At 37.3% G+C, this 21892-nt stretch overlaps 1 protein-coding gene across 8 annotated transcripts in view; it reads right to left on the bottom strand.

Annotated features, from left to right (window-relative positions):
- phactr4a (phosphatase and actin regulator 4a) overlaps positions 1–21892 on the bottom strand; it is a 104116-nt gene that overhangs the window by 13093 nt on the left and 69131 nt on the right. For 5 of the 8 annotated variants that reach the window (XM_022682954.2, XM_022682953.2, XM_022682955.2 and 2 more), the window contains 5 exons: positions 19019–19558; positions 7447–7578; positions 3981–4485; positions 698–945; positions 436–592 (listed from right to left, as the gene is read on the bottom strand). In XM_022682954.2, the coding sequence (XP_022538675.2) occupies positions 436–592; positions 698–945; positions 3981–4485; positions 7447–7578; positions 19019–19558 (1582 nt within the window). The remainder of the gene's footprint in view (positions 1–435; positions 593–697; positions 946–3980; positions 4486–7446; positions 7579–19018; positions 19559–21892) is intronic. The other 3 variants (XM_022682956.2, XM_022682957.2, XM_022682958.2) reach the window with 3 other exon arrangements.

Below are 21892 nucleotides of genomic sequence, written 5' to 3'. Positions count from 1 at the left end.
AGAAAACAAAACTGCAGTGACTTTAGACTTATAAAACACAAATAATAAAACATAGTGGATCAACACAAGCAGATGACATGTCTCTCCAAACCATCACTGATTGGTGGAAACTTCACTCTAGACCTCAAGCAGTTTGAACTGTGTGTCTCCCCACTCTTCATCCAGACTCTGATCTCTTGATTCACAAATGAAATGCTAAATTTACTGATAATCCCACCCCCATGTCGCTTTGGAGCATTTTCTTAGGGAAATGATCACTATATATTAGAAAAACCCCACAATATCTGCCTGATGTTTTGTAGATGCTCTAATCCAGTCATCTAGCTATCACAATTTAGCTCTTGTGAAAATCTCTCTAATCCATAGCTTCCCCAGCCGTTGTAGCGTAGTCGTTACTTATATTGGCCCATTAACACAGAAAGATATCATACATACCGTGTAAGGGTGGTGCCAATCTTGTTGCGCACAGCTTCCCACTGCTCACGGCTTTTCCAGACGTTGCTCTCCTGATCCCTCTGCTCTTCCTTCTCTTGTTGTTTTTCCAGCTTCAGAGCAAGAGTGTCCTTTCTCTTCACACGATTAGCCAGACCACCTAAAATACACATTTATATATATTCAGATTATTTACATTTCAGGTCCAAAGTTTATAATACAACACAAAACAAACAACGCTTTAAACAGTGAGTGCAGTTCATACTTAAGGGTACATCATCCTCCTCATCTTCATCAGGGTCATCTCTGTACTGGACGGATCCATCTGAGTCGCTCTCATCCTCGTCCTCATCACTGTCTCCAGCTCTGGAGTCCTCGTGGATGACCGTAACGCTGGGGTTCTCCACTATGCCCCGCCTACTCCGGGGCTCCATCTCTTGCGGAAGGGTAGGCCGAGGGGCCGGCCGCAGCTTGGCCAACTCTTCCTCCATGTCAAAATCATCATCCTCAGGCCTGAAAGGGAAGGAACAATGAATGCATAAGAAACAGTAATAGAAAGAGTAATAGAAAAGGTTTTATTACTCACTGAGAAAAAACACCTTCAAAGCTTTATATTAAATAGGACTGTAAATAAAAAAAAAAACATTATAAAATAAATTACCACTATTAGACCTGCCATTCCCTTGCTATACAGATAAAATCCAGCTCTACATCAGCACAACTTCACTTGCTTCCTCTTCCCAGACTTCCCAGTACATGTACAAATACATTACTTTCCCATGTTTTATATTTCTCTGGTAATATTGATGGTGTTCATATTAAGCCAGCCTGTTCTGTTTAGAACCTTGTCTGCCTCCTTAATTTAAGTCTTATCCTTAAAGCAGCGCTAGGTAGGATTTCCTTGATTTTTGATCTTTTTAAAGAAGTGAAATTACAGCTTGAAACTCACTGCAGCGGTGCATTGAGGTGTAATAGGAGAAATAGACCATTGCTCGCGAGAACTGCGACCTGCTTTCCAACCTTTAGTTCTAACAGTACTAACTGTCAGAGTTCTACAAGGACTACTGGTTCATTCTTTACAAACTAACATACAGACACTCTGGCAGAAGCTGGAGACCTAATATGTCTGTGAAAACCAGAAAACACTCTGCAACTGTAGGGGGAGCCCACGAGCACAAAATCTCAATCCTACCTTGTGGAGCTTTAACTTTCATGTTAATCTGGTCACTAAATATTTACGCATCAACATTGCGATGTGCCAATACTTATTTGCAGCAGTAACACACAAATAAATGATTTAAAAAAATAAAATAAAAAAAAGACATGCACCTAAGATGAAAATTTCAGACCCCTCCATGATTTTGCAGTGTTCAAACACTTATTTTCCTCACTGCATCTGTGGTATTTTGCCTTTTTTCTGCTGAAATCTTGATCATTTTAATCATTTGGAAACGTTTAATATGGAAATTGCTAGTGAGTCTTGGACCCGAATTATCCTGTCATTTGACTTTTTTGTACTTCCAACACATCAATCAATGCCTAATATACTTATCCCACCTGTGAAAAGAGGCTGACACGTGACTATACACACAGCGCCCCCGATACAGGGGCAGCCTCTGTAATATAGTGTAATTGTCACTTATATTGGCTCTTTAACACAGACACACAGCATGCATACCATGTGAGGGGGTTGCCAATCTTGTTGTGGACAGCTTCCTACTTCTCTAAATAAAAGCCTCTTTCGATTTTTAGACACCTTTTATTATCATGATATAACTACATCGTACGTCATGTTTAATTGCTCTATCCTAAGTACAGCAAAATTATAGTCTCTAAACTAGTGCTGTGCAAAAAACTATAACGATAAATATCAAAATAACTTTTCCTTGATAGAAATGTGAGACACAGTCGATACAACTTTGATTTAACTTGTTCTGGAAATGTTTCCGACAGACAACAGAACTGAACCAATCATGTGGCTGGAATAGAGTTAGGTTAGGTTGGTTAGGTTGACGCCCACTCTCTAAGCCGTAAGCAGCTCGCATGCTAATGTTTGGGCCAAGCAAGAGAGCGCAAAGTCTTTGTGTGTCTGTGTTTAAACCGAGTGCTAGTTTTAGCCTGTTAGCTTGTTAGCTCGCTAGCCTGTTGTTATTGTGACGTGGTTGCGGCCAACAGAAACCACGGGAACTTCCAGCAATAAAGCGGCAACTGTAACTGTCTCTCATCCGTCCTTTCAGCGCATTCAGCCAGAGGCTACAATATGATGCCAGTAAGCATGGTTGAAAATGACGGGTTTAGTTAAAGTTAGACAGCTAGTTAAAGTACTCACCAACTCCCTGCCTGAGAGTGTCTTTAGCACAGGTGGTAATATTGTGACCCGCTACAGGACAGCTTTAAAACCCGAGGCAGTGGACAGGCTTGTCTTCCTGGCCCTCAGCCTGTAGCAGAGCATGTCTGATGCAAAACTTTGACAGCACTAAGAGACATTACTGAACTACTACTGGATTTATTATTGTGTTTTTCTCTTTATTTTGCTTTGGAGCAAAACCTAAGCACAATTGAGTGAATTTTATGTTCTCTTTGGTTTACATTGGAAAGTTGCTTGAAGATTTTGTTTTAAAAATATTTTTTAAATTTTCTTTATTATGTATAAAATATTTTATTGATCTGGAACTGATCAAAGAATTTAGTTCTCTGTTTACTTTGTTATTCTGTACCATTTGACCTTTGAATATAGAGGATTTGAGTGTTTATGTTCATTTGGTAACTTTTGACTAAATATATAAAAAATTAACTCCCTTATTGTCTCACAAAAAAATAAAAAATAAAGTGTGACAGAAAGTGACTTGATTTATATCGTGATGCACAGGGGTTGGACAGTGAAACTAAAACACCTGTTTTTAGACCACAATAATTTATTGTGGTGATGGACAGTTCTGGTGGAAATAGGAGAGTTGAGGTGCACATTGAATTCTGCCGTGGTTTGATCAGCCGTGGTTTTATGTTTTTTGGATACAATCCGGGTTAGTACCCGAACATCCCTTTCAGACAGCTTCCTCTTGCGTCCACAGTTAATCCTGTTGGATGGGGTTGGTCCTTCTTGGTGGTATGCTGACATTACCCTGGATACCGTGGCTCTTGATACATCACAAAGACTTGCTGTCTTGGTCACAGATGCGCCAGCAAGACGTGCACCAACAATTTGTCCTCTTTTGTCACCTATATTGTTGTGTGCACTGCATTATTTTGAGCAAATCTGTGCTCTTACACTGCTAGTTGAACCTTCACACTCTGCTCTTACTGGTGCAATGTGCAATTAATGAAGATTGACCACCAGGCTGCTCCAATTTAGCCATGAAACCTCCCACACTAAAATGGCAGGTGTTTCAGTTTCATTCTCTAACCCTTGTATATCGATGTGTACTCTGTATATAGCTGAAATGACAATAAAAACCACTTTGACTTTGATATAGACTGATGTGGAAAATTATATTGTGATAAGACTTTTTTTTTTTTTTTTTTTTTTTTTTTTTACTCTAAATACTCACAATCTGAGAGGCTCGATGGTGACCGGGAGCGAGTGTCGTCCACCTTTCTCAATCATCACCTCCGGGGGCGGAGTCTCGAACAGCAGAGAGTGAGCTCGGTGAGAGCCCTCAGGGTTCTGGTGCGTTAGGCCAGGGCTGGTGAGAGCCCGCTGGATCAGGATGTGCAGGGGAACAGCCGGGGGATGGGAGGGTGGCTCTGTAGTGGGGCTCGGGGGGTCTACGATGGGGGTAGGAGGCTGGGGGTTACCCCGAGGAGGGGACGGAGGGATATGTGCAGGTGGAGGAGAGGCGATTCCGATTCCAGGTGCAGGGCCAGGGTTCTTGCTGTCTTCTGATTGGACAGGGAGAGGAGCAGGGGAGGAGCCTCTTGCAGGTGGCTCAGGCTGAGTGGTCGAGAGGTCTTCTGAGTGCCGTTTGTTGACGGGTGTTGTCCTCTTTGGCGGAATGGGAGGAGAGCGCTTGGCTGCTGACGCGTTTTGGAGGCCGGGAGCTGGGGGTGCATCCGCTATGGAAAATTAAACGGATAAAAACAAAGTTAGAAAGTTAAGAAATGAAACGGGTATGAAAGAAAGAATAAACATGTTCAGTAAATGAGTCAGAATTAACATATTATAAACAGGCAACGATGTACATGTTAGTATAGCAGTAGTACAGTAGTCGAATCTTGGAGTAGATTTTGATGTTTCCACAGGTCTGAGGATAGAGATATACTTGCTGTTAACTACGCATTTACCCACGCATGATGGCTGCCTCACGTATTCTGCATTCGTTTGGAAAGTTGGTTGTGCACGTCCTTCAGAAATTATTGTGACGTGTATGTGAGGTGTAGTACACAGTAAAATGCTATGGGCAGTGCAGCACTTAGCGGCTCCTAAATGGCAGAAAGTTTTGAGGAGTAGCTGTATGAGGCTTATGAGACTTTACTTTTCCACCAAGACATGTAGAAACAGATAAGCTTGTTCAGATTTCTGGAGGAAGCTTATGTTACGTTAGCTAGCTAGCTAGCTAGCTAGTTTGTTACGTCTCCAGTACATTTTTAGTGTTGCTTATTGTTTAAAAGTGATCATGAGCTAAGGTGGCCAAAAGCGCCTCTTGAACATAAAACAGACAGAATATGAAATACATATATAGAATGACTAAACTATTCATGACTAAAACTATTAAACATTTTAGTCAAAAGACTAAAACTAAAAAAAAAAATCAAAACTATCTGTCAAGATTAACACTGACATAGACGCATGTAAACTGAAATGGAAAAAAAAGTCGGAAAATTCTACACCTAAGCATATTAGAAAACACCTGAGAAACAGTGTGGGGATGAAGCAGATACAGTGTTTTTACCAGCAGTCATCAGACGCATAAGCTACACTAGTGGAAGCCTCGCATGGAAGTAACACACGTAGCACTTAGGCAAGTGTGTGAAGAGTTACGAGTCTACGTGAACCCGTGGCCAAACAGCAAGTATATCTCTAGCCTACACACACTCTTGTGTCTTGGTTGAGCAGAAATGTGTGAATTCATTGGTGAGAACATCACACAATGTTTAATGCATTGATCCTCCAGATAATCCAGAGTGTAGTTAGTACAGCATGTAATATGAATGGTAAACATTTCACATGGAGCCTAGTTTTACAGAGTAAATGAGGATTATGGCGTGCTGTACACACTTCAGTCATTATTAAACATGTAAGCAAAGCAGCAGCCAAATATAACGTCCATTTCATGCAGACTTACTAAACATGATCCTTATCACAGCATGCTAACAACAGAGCTACAGTAGAGCAGTCACTGTACTGTAGAGGTCTGCAGAAATGTTTTATAGTGTATTTCATAAAAATGATTGCTTTGTCAGGGTTTATACATTTTTTAACAAATACCTTTCCAGGATTCTTTCATGACTGTTCCATGTCTTCAAGGCGAATTTTCATGATCATAAGATTTTTAAAACATCAGTGCAGACAAACAATAAAACCAAAATTAGCTAAAACTATAATTAAAATTGATTTATAGCAGGTCTAAAATGAATAAGGTAAAATGTTGACACACAATTTTATAATAAAATATGTGTCAGATCCTGAGAGCTCCATTCTGTACGGCTAAATTACGGAATTAACTCTGAGCTGATGTTTTTGTTAGCTCAAAATAGATTTTCTCAATCGATAAACTGAAACACAAAGATTTGTAGATCAAATTTCTATGACTTTTCCAAAACTTTTTGGGCGGATGAGGTACGATTAAAAAAATCAGTCCTGTGCAGACCTCTAATATACTGCTCTGGTAATGAAATGGTACAACGTTTTTCGTGCACTGAATGGATTGGTAGAATTGGTTTTGTTAGATTTTATATTTGGATGTATTTTCAGATGCAAATTAATTCTGGCCATGGTGAATTAGTTCAGTCCAACATCCAGGTCTTATTCCAATGCAAAAGAAGCTCCCAGCTCTCCATTCCTCTCCTGTATAAGCCCTTTATAAACACTGACAAGAAAAAAAATAAATAAAACATTTGACTGGGGTGCACTGATTTTAGCTTAAAAGTTTATTAATTTATTGTAACAAAAATAACATTTCTGAATATTATTTGGCTTTTTTTTAACCCTTTTTTGTGCAACATTGGTAAAAAGTGACCCGAGTGAGTTGAATAAATTTTTTTTATATCTTTGCAATAAATTTATTTAATCATTCAGTATTCAAGGTATTTCTGAAATAATTTGTTTTTAATCATCATACATCGCTATTTTACTTTTACCTTGATTACTTTTTGAATAAAGCCCCTTTTTCACCTGCATTCATTTTCTATAGTAATTCATTCACAGTAATTTTATTTTCCTTCATTACTTTATGAACAAGCAGCTTTTGTTTTTCTACAATTTATAGCTAAAATATATCATAAAAATCCTCAGCCATACATGAATTAACATAGAAAATGAATGACCCATGTGTGCATTAGCGGAGTAGTGATACAAAAAGGACTTTTATTTAAAAAGTAAGAAAAATAATATAATAAAATAAGTTAATTGGGGAATACCTTAAATTATGAATGACTGGATTAATTTATTGCTAAGATGAATCATAGAAACACTCATATATGAATTTACATAGAAAATGAATGCAGGTCATTTTTGACCCATATGTGCATTAGAGGGGGTGTGTGCATATGTTGCGCATCAAAGGGTTAAACATTATGTAGGACATAATTCATGTAATTTATAATAGAATTTTTTTTTTTTTATCTGATTCAGAAACTTGAAGAAATCAGAAAAAAAGATTACATAAAAAAAGAGCACATTCTGATTGTGCACCCCAATTTTTTTTTTACGCTAGGCTACTAAAAGAGAGGAATGTAGTAATGGATGAACTTCTGCCACATTTTGGAACAGGCTCTTTGTGATTCATGCACGGTCAGCGGATGGAGTCTCTTAGCCGTTATTGACAGGCACACACGCGCCAGGAGGCAGGCTGGCACCTGGGCAGGGCGGTTGGCCCCGGCGGCACAGGTAGCTGGGTAGAGAGAGGTATATGCTGTGTTCTGCCTGCTGTCTCCAGCTGGTCCAGTATGGAGGAGGATGAGCTTTAGAATGTCTATGTAACGTTGCAGCTGGGGGGTGATGGGAATGAGGGGAGAGGATTTATTAGGGAATATCCAGGGACACACCCGTGGACACTTGTCACTTTACTGTACATCCTGTACATTTGCACTCCTGGACACTACACTACGCACCTAACAAATACAATACTTGCACAGGTTTATGTTTAGTATTTGTCATATCTGCTGATACCTGCTATCTACTATACTTAATTTATTCTGCTACTGCACTACCTTATATCTACGACTGATTACTTCCACACTTTGTATAGTTTTTGTATTTATATATTTATGTATATATTTTTAAGTCTCAGTTTAGAGTGTTATAGTTTAGAGTGTTATAATTTAGAGTCTTATATCCCTCACTGTGCTCTCTTTTTGTACTACACTGTTTGTTTGTTTCTACTGTATATTGTTTGTTTCTACTGTGTTGTGTAACTGCTACTGGCTGCTAAATTTCCTTCAGGATCAATAAAGTATCTATCCATCCATCCATCCATCCATCCATCCATCCATCTTAACAAAAAAAAAAACTTTAATGAAGATAAAGTCCAGTCTATCCATTTTTTTTGCCTCAGATTACAGTGTAGTATCAGTCACAGCGTAGGTCATTATGCAAACATTGTTCTGTCTGCATGCAGGGCAATGCAGCGAAGGTGATGCTATTCTCCTTACAACAAAGCAGATAAGCCAGGCAATTTTTTAAAGATAGATAATAAAAGAATAGATAAATATGCCATATTACATGCTTTAATTGAACTTTAATTTAATTTCAGTTAAAGCTTTGATTACGTCTACACTTCATTTCACATCCATCATGTTAATGTACTTGAGCTTGACTGTATATTTTTTAAAAGCCAGTCTCACTACACTTCCATCACACACAGTATAGTAAGTGTAAGTCAGGAGCATTTCAGCAGTAGCATGGAACAATGCTGGAATTGAAAGCTCAGTTCTCTTTAAAGACTCACTGCCTGATACAGAGCCAAGCCCCCGGTCTGTCAAGGGCATATTGAGGGCGAGGCACACAGCTGCTGCCAGCATTTGAGGACTTTGTGTGGACGGACACCCAAGCCACTTGAGTATTAAGCCATTTATAGACCACCACTACTGCGAACACTCCACATGGTCAAGCTCAGATCAGTACACTTCTGCTCTCCAGGCACTGGAAGTAGAGTCTGTACTCTCTCTGGAACTTCTAGGACTTTCCATGATCTGATTCAGTTAGAGTTTACAGAGTGCAGAGAATGAAATTAGAAAATAGTTCATTAGGCATCTTGAGTTTTGATTTTTGTGCCATTATGTTTTGTGTTACCTGCGTTAAATTAATCAACTTTGAACGTATCCTACACTGTAATGCTGGGCAGTATACCGGTTCATCTGGTATACCGCAGAGGAAATAAAAAAACGCTATGCATTTATTTTTCACAAACCGCCATGCCACTAGAGGCACTGTGGAGCACTGTGTAGAACAGCACCGCCAAAGAAACAGATACACCTCGCTAGCTAACACTATAGCCAGTTGGCATAACAAGCTTTTACACTGGAATAACGATAGCTCAGCTCTGTGGAGTCAAACGCTTTATTTTTTTTAATCTGAGGAGCTCCTGCTGCTGTTCCTCACTAAGCGTTTTAATCAGAGTAAAATAGAAAAACAACAGCAAACAGCAATTATTCACTCAAAAAATAGACAAATGAAACGGCACAATCAATCCACAGCTCAGAGAAAAGTTCCTATCGGTGCAAAAAAAAAAAAAAAGCTTTAGAAGCGGTAACTAAAAGTATTAAGTGTAATTTAAGGCAGAAACACATTACAAATCAAAACTCAAGATACCTAATAAACTATTTTCTAATTTAATTTCTCAAACATTTTGAGAACTGTGAAAAAAATGTGTCACCCTCCAGATTCTTATCATCACTACCATGCAAAAACCTCTTCAACCATCTCTAAAAGGACAACTTTTTTTTGCAGGAACTGGATAATTTCTATTGGTCCATTCATAATTCATAAATGCTGACACAATATCAAGAACAGCTACTAGATTCACATCATGGAAACAAGTGAAAAACTGTAAAATGAGAGACTCTCACATCTTTATAGCCCTGACAGCAAATCCGAATAAAGAAATTGACAACAGAAATAAATAGCTATTGCAGAGGTAAGGCTATCCAAACTGTGTGTAAAAACAAGAGAATAATAGACAAATGTAAAAAAAAATCTGGCATTGAGTAGAAGAATATGATATATTGTATTTTTTGCACTATAAGGCACTCTTAAAATCCTATAATTCTTCCAAAAATCAGCAGTGTGCCTTATAATCCAATGCTCCTTATGTATAAATTTTACCGGTCAGGTTTTAAAAAGCAGTAAAGCTACTCTGCTGAAGTACAGTGTTATATAGGAGTTTCAGTTTAGTTCTCCAGCACAGAGACTGGAGCAGCATTAGCATTAGCCGCTAACCACGCTAAGCACTAGCGAGTATATTGGACTGTAGCCTGCGTGTTTGCTGTGTTAAAACAAGCTACGTGGGACGAACCGCTAACTAATATCGCCCGCTTCTCAGTATAGCACTGTTGGATATAATTTACTAGCGCTAACTGTGGTTAGCACTAGCATTTAGCAACTAATACTAATGCTGCTGCATCCAGCCTTAGTGGAAATCCAGAAAGCTTTGCTTACTGTAAATAAACAGAAGCACTTTGCTCACACAAATAAACACTTGACTTTTTTTTCTCACAGTTTTGTCTCTGTGTTGCATAATTTGCCTTATAATCCAGTGCTTCTTATAGTGTGACAAATATGGTAAATACAGATACAAAGTATGTGATATATCTCAGCATATAATAAACTGGAACTAGACTGCTTTCTGTCTTCAGAGTAGCTTCAGTCACTCACTCTTGGAATGCAGTCCTACAAGTTTGGAATGATCCTATTGAAATTAGATTTCTATTCAAGACCAGACACATCATCACACTGACGAGTTGATCATGTATCAGGCAATGAACTGAAACTTCACTACTAAAAATACTCACTGTTTTCATACTTAACCGCAAAATGTGCCAAATACATTATAATAGCCAAAAAGTAACTCTCTTTACTCTCTCTTACTGTGTGATCACTAACAGCTGGTTCCAGTCATGAGACAGTTATTAATCCTTTAACAGACACTGTAACCTTGTAACTACATGTTAGATATTTTACCATAATCAAATTGCTGTAATAAACACTGTATAATGAATCAGGTGTATGTTTTTTTTTTTCCTCTCATTGAATAACGTGTGTGTGTGTAATGCCAATTATATCCACTGAGAGCCAATGTGGGGTGAAATCCAAAAAAATATATTTTTTTTTATCACACAATTACACATTTTACAGTAGCACACATTCTCATTAATATATATATATATATATATATATATATATATATATATATATATATATATATATATATATATATATATATATATATAAACCCAATTCAGGTGGTTTGGGACAACGTGGAGCAGAATAAAGGAAAAGCAGTAAAAAAGAGCTTAGCACCTCTACAAAATCAATTAATGCCAGCCAGTCGGGGAGAAAAAAAATAAATAAAATAAAACATTCTGAAAAATTTTGATGATGAAAATTTTTTCGGGTCTGAAAATCTTTGGAGACAAAATTTTTTCGGGTCCGAAATTTTTTTGGTGGCGAATATTTTTTCGGGTCCGAAAATGTTTGGAGACGAAGTGTTTTCAGGTACCAACATTTTTGGAGATGAAAATGTTTTGGGTACAAAACGTTCTGGAGACAATGTTTTTTCAGGTACCAAAATTTGAGTTTGGATAGAGTCGAGCTGCAGTCGAGTTGTGGTCACGTCATTTCGATCGTTTAGTGTAAGTGGTTAGGAGTAAAAGTTTTAGTCAGTTGGGTTTGCGTCCTTGCTCCTCGATAATATCAACCATGTTTAATATTATTTATTAAATATTATTAAGTCTTGAGACTCCCAAATAGTGACGTGAACAATGCCAACAACCAATAGGAGAGCTACAGGAAGAGGCAAGAATACATATATTTCACGTGACTGTTCACGTACAAATGATTTAAAAAATATATGCTTAATATGCTTTATATGGTTCTTACTTTAATATGTACAGTATTTTAAACACAGGTAGCACTTTAAAGTCATTATATTTAATGTTTGTCTTATTGTGAAGTATTATTTTTAATACAAAGTTTAATAAATACACTTTTTACAAGAATTTTCTAAAACATATCTAAAACAAAGGGAATTGTACAGCAGTGAAACTGTGATTCGTTGCTTTACAAAGTTGTAGCAAAAAAGGGGGTATTATGAAGCTTAAAGGCACAGATGAACACAGAATGTATTCTATTAAAAAATATCAAGAACTAACAGTGTGGCAGAAAAAAAAAAACTGTTGATGGGGACAAACGTTGTGAGTCTCTAATAAATCACAGTATTAATATACACAATATTTGTAACTAAATATGTAATATGTATTGCATATAACTCCACCCAAAGCACTGATCCTCAGTCTTTGTGAAATCTTATCCTGTGGGTAAAAAGTCTGTGACGAGTCTTTAGATGTGAGAGGGGGTCAGACTTTAGTCTGTTAAAAGGCTTTTCAGAGTCTTTCCAAAGTCGTGTCATGTACGGACAGCTAAAGGCTAAAGGCAGTTAAAGATATGGTCCTGCGATATTAACAAAAATTCATATTCCAATATAGGCTACATCATATCCACTGCACTGAGCCAAAAAAAAAAAAAAACCAAACTATTGGCCCTGAAACTTTCTATTAAGTAGCTATAAACACTATATTTTACTCAAACATGTATATGAAGCTGTAACGGAACTGATGTATAGATTAGTCTGTTTTTTTTTTTTAACAGAGTGAACTTGATTATATGCTAGTTCTATTAAATTACAGTGATTATGTTATATTACTTGTATTACTGTTAATCTACATCTGGGCGGATTAACTGGGTGAGTCATCTGGCTGGAAAGTTGCTCCACCAGAATCAAGAAACACAATAAACACCAATTAATATTTTTGCATTTTGCATAATTATGAGTCAAGCTTCACAATAAACTGGTCTAAATGTGCTACACTTCTGAGCGTTCTGAGGAAAAAGCAACAGAGCGGTGAGTGTGTCAGTTGGTAGGTGTTGGTAGGTGTAACAGTTTTAGCCTGTGGTGTAGCACAGGTCACACACTAGCACAGTGATAACATGCTGTGACACAAGACATAAACCCGTCCAACTCTCACACAGCACAGCTCTATCAGCAGGTGTGTGCAGGAGACGTGAACAGAGCCAGCCCAGCAGCTTCTCAGCGCAAACATTCCACAGACAAGCCCACACCTGCTCTTTTTATATACACACACTCTCCCTCTCTCACACACACATTCATATACACAGTCATATAAACATATTCATTTACATACACACATTCATACACAGACTCTTCATCCAACACACTGTCTCCTCTCTTACATGATTACCCCGTCTCTCTTACAGTACAGTAGTTTCTTAATGGTGTTATGTGGTGTTTAATTGATTAAAAATAAATAAATCACAATTGAATGATACGATTAAACACAATAAATTCTTCTTCCTCAAGACTAAGCTACCGATAAAGGGTATTTAAACGTGAATAAAATAATTTTTGATTTGTATTATTAGTGACAATCCCTTGAAACGTAATTGTGTTATCACAACAACATATTATGTGACTAAATCATGGACAAAAGTATGATTATTATTATTTTTTAAGTATGGTATTTAAATGTATTTTTGGTGTAGTGTGATATTTAAACCTGACAGGCAAGATTCATTTTACTGTATATATCTCAGGGTAATTTTACTGTATCGTAATATCTCAGGGTAGTTTTACTGTATCGTAATATCTCAGGGTAGTTTTACTGTATCATAATATCTCAGGGTAGTTTTACTGTATCATAATATCTCAGGGTAGTTTTACTGTATTGTAATATCTCAGGGTTTTGATGATTTTAAAACTAGAATATTATATTGTGCTGAGTTACTGAGTTGAACTAAAAGTAAAAATAAATTATAGTGTAGCTCCATATTCCACACAAAACAGCTTGAAAAGAGGAAACATGCCATCAGCTGTGTTGCGTTTCCAGTGCATGACCATGTAAGTGTGAGAGAGACAGAGGGAGAGAGAGAGAGAGAAAATTGAGAGTAAGAAAAACAGAATGAGATAGAGAGAGAAGAAGGGGGAAAAAGAGAGAGAGAGAGAGTAAGGTGGAAAACATAAAAGCATAAACTTCAGCAAAAATAAAAGATAATCTACCTTCTGAACCTTGAACAGTAAGCGTTGAATTTTTATATCGGTAAATAAAATGTCTAGACTCAATTTTGTCACATAATTATTCTGCATTAAAAAACATTTCCAGTTTAACTGCATGCATTAACGTTGTGTAAATGTTGACAGTCCAATAAAAAAAAAAAAACTGGGCATATAGTATATCAGGGTTCTTGCAGGTTTTACTTAGTTTAATTGAAGATTTGTATGACCTTTTAAGCAGGGCTGGGTATTAAAACGCACTGCATCAAAAAATTTCTCAGTACTATGGAGTACCGAAAAGGTCAATTAAAAAAAAAAATAATAATAATAAAATAAAAAAAATAATAAATTGGTGTCTGTTTGATATTTTGCATGAAATGTTTCTAAAAGGATCAAGCGCAATTTCGATTTGTGATCAGAATCAACCCCCAAAAACACTGCTAGGTCCAACCCTAATTACAATACTTTTTATTAACAGACTCTGGCAGAAGCTGAACACAAAGCATGCATATCCCGAAGGTCACTGCAGTATCCTCTAGCTTCCACAGGACAAGACAAAGTCAGGAGAAATGCAATTAGAGACTACAATTTCCCCATCAAACCGCGTTTTAGTCTGCATGTCAAACCCTTTTACCAACAGAGCTGCACAAAATCCAGTCTGAATAGCTGAAGAGTCTAACAGTGATCTCTGTGGCTGAAGAGATAGGGGGTATTTTAGCCATATCTTTCAGCTCACTTCACAGGAAAAGTACACTTTCTACTGAAGGGGCCAAATTCCACGGATGAAACTTACACTGTGGAAGAGGAATTCCTGAAATCACTGTTGCAGCCGATGAAACTGACTGTCTGCCAACTGCATTGGCAGCACCTGCATTCCAGGCTTGCATAATCTTAAAAAGTATATTTAATACTAAACAGAACCACATCAAAGGAAGGTTCCAATGTTCCAATGAATCTCAGATGTTGTAGAGCTCAATAAATACACAAAAGAATTCTGAGAAGCTCTGCATTGGCACTATAACAGTAATACTATTTAAGATATCTCTCATTCTGCTGCTTTAAAGCCAAGACATATATCATATTAATACATTTAAAGAATTCTAGGCCAATTCCCACATAATGCTGCTTTAAATCAGTGCTGGTGACAAAACTTGCTTCATACATTGTGCCTCAGTATTAATGGATGCTTATATCTAGAGATGGAAGAATCAATCTTTTTTTTTTTTTTCAGGAAAAAAAAAACAAACAATTATTTTAACCCAATCCTTGGCTAATGGCTAATCAGATCATTTGACCCTTATTTTGCAGGGTTCTCCGAGGACCGGCAGTCACAGAAACTTTCAGCTTCTCATTTAACTGCTTGACAGCAATAAAAGACCCTTCCTCATGACTGCGCAAGACTGCTAAGGTTGCAGATCCAGCCTAGATGTGTTACTGTGTATGATTCAAAAGTTAATACTCCGCTTTCTCTATGTAAGTTTAACATCACTAACTGGATACTCCTCTTAAGAGTACATCATAAGTATTGGCTACAGCTAGAAAACACTAAAGCTTCACAGTACAGTTCTGAACAGGAATTCACAGGCTCTTGCAGAAAGGGCTCAGAGATTAACAGTGTCAATCCATCTAGTTGATTTTAAAAAGCGAATTACAAAAAGGTTATAGAAGACAGAAAAGGAAAGGTTCTAGCGCTGGCCTCGATTAGTATTGCCAGATTTTCAGCAAAAACAAAAACAATTTCTAGAAAACTCTTGGATCAGATTATACAATCCGTATTTTGCATGGTTCTCCAAGGCCCGGCAGTCACAGAAACTTTCAGCTTTTCGTTTAACTGTTTGTCTGCAATACAAGAACCTTACTCATGACCGCAGAAGACTGTTAATGCAAGTGTTGAAATCCTCTGTGCTTTTAGATTCCAGCCTAGAGGTATTATTGTGTCTGATTCAAAAGCTATTACTCCACTTCCTCCATGGAAGGTTAACACCACTAACCAGAAAATCCTCTTAAGAGTACATCACTTAGACCAGTACATTGAGTATCGGCTAAAGCTAGAAAAGACTAAAGCTAATGATACTCCGAGCTCCACAATACAGTTCTGAACTGGAAATCACAGGCTTTTACTGTAAGTGTTCATAGCTGAACAGTGTATATCAATGTAGTAGATTTTAAAAAGTGAATTACAGTAACGTTATATAAGCTTCTAGCGGTTATCATTTGGCAATCAGTATCGATATCTCCAAATACACTAATTTGTCCATCTCCATGCATCCCTGTTACTCACTCTTATTGACCACAATATTATTTAAAACAATCCTAATTATTTTTGAGAACTACTGTAAAGTCAAAATGATACAATGAGAACTATATTCAGATATACTTTTATACATGTTATAAATAATCTTCCTTTTCCATTTTCCTCTCTCCTAAACTCTCCCTAACCCCACCATCTAAATCTGGTTTTGTCACGTTCTTTAGGCAGAAATTTAACAAGCTTCAGGAAGCTCTGAACTCCCTCCACTCCTATCAGTTTCTATCCTTCCTCCTGCTTTATGCTTTAACACACTTCATCTTTTTCTAACACCAGTAGTCCTGCCCCCTGGAATCAATCACACCCCTTCCATCCATCCCGTCCTGCTCAATATCTTCTTCTCTCAGGACCTGACTCCTTTCTTCACTACCATCATAAAACTGCTTACGTAAGCTGCTTATCATCAGGTCTTCAAACACCACCATGGAGAAAGCGTGTTGCTAGACATCTCTGACAACCGTTTTTCTTTACTTTTACTCTCAAACGTTCTTAAATGTTCTGTCTTCAATCAGATGCCTCACTTTCCCACTTTAAATCTCCAGGATCTAAACCGGTCTGGCTTAAACTATGGATGCACAGAGAATGTGGCAACCAGAAAATAACAAAAGTAATTTGCAGTTAAACAACTAAACCGAACAATTAACATTGAAGTAACTTTAGGATTTTGGATACAGCACCATCAGACAGTGATAGAGTAGGGAGAGCTGAAAAACGACCGGTTTAAGTTCATTTTTACACTGACCTCACCATGCCATAAATAAAAAATACAGCATTCAGCATCACTTATCATGCAAGGTATCCGTTTCTATCATTTTCTACCCCTTTAAAACTGACTCAAGGCTCAAGCTGTATAAGGCTAGGACAGTAATGTTAGCTGAGCTAACTTAGCCTTAGCACACGTTTGTTTACCAAAAGTACACCTTACTTTCTTTGTCTGAATTTTGTTCACATGTGACTTGAGCAGCATTGCTGAGGTATATTTATGAATAGTAAATTCACTGCTGAGTGCAATTTTTAGGACTAAAATAGCACTGCCGAGGAAGTTAGCTAGCTAAAATTTTGACTAGACCATCACTGCTGAAGTAAATTCATACTTAAAATAGCACTGTTAAGGTGCTTTGTTGGCCCTGTAAAGGAATCACTGGCTCTACAAAGCTGTGGGTTGATTCATACTCGAAAAAGCACAATTACAAGGTTACATGATCATGGATAACGCATACTATTCCGTATCATTTATCATGCAAGGTATCAGTTTACTCAGTTATCTACCAGTTTAAACACAGGCTTTTGGTTTTTCATCTGAATGACCCGAGCTGTATAGGGCTAGGACAGTAATGTCAGCTGAGCTTACTTGGCCTTAGCACCTGTTTGTTTACCAAAAGCAATGATAGGTTTCTCTGAAATTGCACTGCTGAGGTAGCTAGCTAGCTAAATCTGTGACTAGAACATCACTGCTGAAGTAAATTTATACTTTAAATAGAACTACTGGAGAAAACCCATAATTAAAATAGAACCGTTGAAGTAAATGCATAATTAAAATAGCACTGTTGAGGTAAATGTTATTGTGTTTTATTGGCCCTGCAAAGGAATCAACGGCTCTACAAAGAAGTGGTTTGATTTATACTTGGAAAAGCGCAATTACCAAGTTACACAAGCATAAATAACATAATATTCAGTATCATTCATCATAAAAAGGTTACAGTTTACTCAGTTTTCTACCTCTTTGAAAACTGGCTTTTAGTTTTTCATCTGAAAGACCCGAGCTGTACATGGCAAGAACAGTAATGTTTGCTGAGCTTATTTGACCTTAGCAACTGTTTATTTTTCCAAAAGTATGGCTGCTTTTCTCTGTTTGTATTTCCTTCACACATGACTTGAGTAGCATTGTTAAGGTACATTTAGGATTAGAAAAAGCTCTACTGAGGTACATTTATGACTGCATTTGCACTGCTAAAGGTAGCTAGCTAGCCAAATCTGTGACTAGAACATCCCTACTGAAGTAAACCCATAATTAAAAATAGAACCACTGAAGAAAATACATAAATAAAACAGCACTGTTAACGTAAATATATTGTGATTTATTAGCCCCATAAATCGTCAGCTCTGCAAAGCAGCGGTTTGATTCATACTTGAAAAAAAGGGCTATTACCAGGAGACATGAGCATGGATAACACATACTATTCAGTATAACTTTCTCTTATTGTTGAGGTAAATTTATGATTAGTAAAGGCTCTACTGAGGTACATTTATGACTGAAATTGCACTGCTGAAGTAGCTAGCTAGCTAAATCTGTGACTAGAAAATCACTGCTAAAGAAAGAAAATGTATAATTACAATAGCACTGCTGAAGAAAAAAAACATTATTAAAGCAGAACTGCTGACGTAAACACAATTAACATAGCACTATCGGAAGAAAATGTATTGTGCTTTGTTGACGCTGAACAGCAGTGGTTTGATTCCTACTTGGGAATTTTATGATTAGTATATGCTCCACTGAGGTACATTTATGCTTGAAATAGCACTGCTGAAGTAGCTAGCTAGCTAAATATGTGACTAGAACAGCACTGCTGAAGTAAATTCATACCAAAAATAGAATTACTAAAGTAAACCCATATTTAACCAGAACTGCTTAAGTAAATGCATAGATAAAATAGCACTATCTGAAGTAAATGTATTGCGCTTTGTTGTTCCTGTAAAGCAGTGGTTTGGTTCCTTCTTGGATAATTAATTAATATCAATATCATCATTGTGAATGCAATTAAAGGCACTATGCTCAACCATTAGCCCACAATACCACACACAACAAACACAAATAGCATTAGCGGACAAGACTTACCTTGCAGTGAGGGGTTACTGTTGCGGTTGGTGGGTTTAGGAGGGGGCACAGGGGGCTGCTTAGGAGCTACAACAGGGGCAGCTGGAGCAGTTGAGGCAGTAGAGGCAGCAGGGGCAGCAGGAGCAATGACAGGGGCAACAACAGGGGCAACAACAGGGACAGCAGGGGTAGGATGGACAGCAGGGGGAGCAGCAACAGCAGGGGGAGCAGGAGGTACAGCATGACTAGGGACAGCCGGAGGAACATCCTGGCCTCCTGGCTTCACTGGGGGAACTGGGCTCTGACGAGATGAGTCATCTACAATAAGCGACACAGTCCGGGGAGGGGGTTTAGCGATTGGGGGGGCAGAGGATGAAGATGATGTGGATGAGGCGGACGACGCCGATGAAGAGCACGATGAAGACGAGGCAGGGCCGGGCTCGGAGGCCATCAGCCATTTTGGAGGGAGGATGGCTTGTTTAGCGGGAGGCTGTGGCTCTTTGAGGGGGACGTACGCCGGGTTGGGCTCAGGGATGGGAGGGAAGCGCACACCAACCGACCCTAACACAGGGTCAAAGGTCACAAACATGCATGTAGACACACAACACACAACAAACATGTACACAGAGAAACACACCACATGAGCAACACAAAGCACAGTCACAGGAGATAACACAGGAGGTGCATGTGCAAACAGTGCATATTAAAGGGCCCAAATCATGATAAATTTGGTAATGAATTGCTATAAATAATTGTTTCAGTAGTTCCAAAACATTCTGTTTACTGTTTGCAAAAGTATTCATACCCTGTGAGATTTTTCGAATTTTGTACACCACAAACTTAAATGTATTATATTGAGATTTTAATTGGCACAGGGTTTATACGGTTTTTATCCAAGACATTAGGGGTGGGCAATAGGGCTCTAAAATAATATCACAATATTTCAGGGTATTTTTGCGATAACGATATACTTGGTGATATAGGAAAACAGAAAAATAATTGATTAATTTCAGGAATATGGTATAATAGTATAATAAAGTATAATAAAATATAACAGTATAATCATAATGTGGCTAAATAAATAATATAGCAAAAAATAATATAATACAGCAAAAAAACAGAATATTTAGTGCATGCATATAAACTGCAAACTAAAACAATTATACAAAAAATACACTTAAAGCTTCACAGTAAATAATAGACTTTTTTTCAAGACAGAACATCCCTATTATCACAATATGGATTTTTAATATCATGATATTTCTGTGTCACGATATATTGCACACGATAAAATATTGCCCACCCCTACAAGACAGTTCCAGGACTTTTCCATGACTTTCTCATGCCTTCAAGGCAAATTTTCATCACCATACGATTGTTAAAACATCAGTACAGACAGGGAAAAGAAAATCTAAAATTAACTAAAACTATAAACAAAATTGATTACACTAAGACTAAAATAATTTGACAAAAAAAAAATCTTCAAGCAATGTTGACAATTTTTTTATCAATAAAATTAATAATCAAATCTTGAGAGCTCCATTGTGTAGAGCTAAATCACTGAATTAAATCTGAACTGATGTATTTATTAGCTCAAAATAGCTTTTCTCCGTTGATAGATGCAAATTTCCATGATGGAATTTTTCCAAAACTTTCTATTATTTTTATTTTTCCAAAACATATCCAGGCCTGGAAATTGCTATTTTTAAATTCCATGACTTTTCCAGATTTTTCATGACTGTACAAACTCTGTGACAGACCAACTCAAAGTAGCACATATTTGTGATGCAGAATGGGGCTATTTTTAGAGAATAAGATTTTTGCTCATTCTTCAATACAAACAGCTCAATCTCAGCCAGGTTGAATGGAAAACGTCTGTAAACAGCAATTTTCATGTCTTTCCACAGAAGCTCAATGAGATTTAGTTCTTTAGGACTTTGACTGGGCCATACTAATACATGACTATTATTTAATCTAAATCATTCCACTGTAGCTCTGGCTGTATGTTTAGGGTCATTGTCTTGCTGGAAGGTCAATTTCCTTCCCAGTCTCAATTCGTTTGCAGCTTTCAACAGATTTTCTCTTCCAGGATTGCCCTGTATTTAGCTCCATTCATCATCCCATCAACTCTGATCAGCCTCCCTGTCCCTGCTGAAGAAAAGCATCCCCACAGCCTGAAGCTGCCACCACCATGTTTCACAGTGGGTGATAAGTAAGTTCAGGTGATGAGCAGCGTCAATTTTTCACCACACACAGTGATTTAAATTTAGGCAAAAAAAAAAAAAAAGTCTCGTATCACTTTCTTCCACATGTTTGCTGTGATCCCCTATACGGCTTCATGGTTCCACTTAAAATTTATGTGCTACTTTGTGTTGGTCTATCCCTAAAAATCTCAATAAAATACATTTAGCCATTGTATATTTAATCAAACACCATATTTGTTATGGGTGTATGAAAATATCAATACTTTATAATACTGTATCATTTTTTTTAAACAATATTTCTTTTACATGCAATGATTTAGACAATGATTTAGTCTTTCTTTGTGCTGTGTTTAAATATTAACCACTATATTAAACTGTATGAAATGAGCCCTTTAAAATGACTGAGCATGTGTGTACAAGTCAGCTGAAGCACATATACTGCTTTGTTCTGTGAGGTAAATAGAGCTGAGATAAGCTGTTCCTCGTGGTTAAGATCTAAGCAGCATTAAACAGCTTAAATATAAACATTTCCTATAGAAACCTGTAGTGAAAGTTTTCCAATATTATAATAATTTAGTTTTACCAGTCAGGGTTAACATTGGGTTTTCAGTTAAGGTTTATTTGAGGTTAGTACAGGGTTAATTTGGCAAGTTATACAAGGGTTATTGTAGGGTTTGGACTAGGGTTTAGT

Source organism: Astyanax mexicanus, chromosome 3, assembly GCF_023375975.1.
Source record: "Astyanax mexicanus isolate ESR-SI-001 chromosome 3, AstMex3_surface, whole genome shotgun sequence".
NCBI classification, from domain to species: domain Eukaryota; kingdom Metazoa; phylum Chordata; class Actinopteri; order Characiformes; family Acestrorhamphidae; genus Astyanax; species Astyanax mexicanus.
This window is presented reverse-complemented; position numbering and strand designations above follow the sequence as displayed.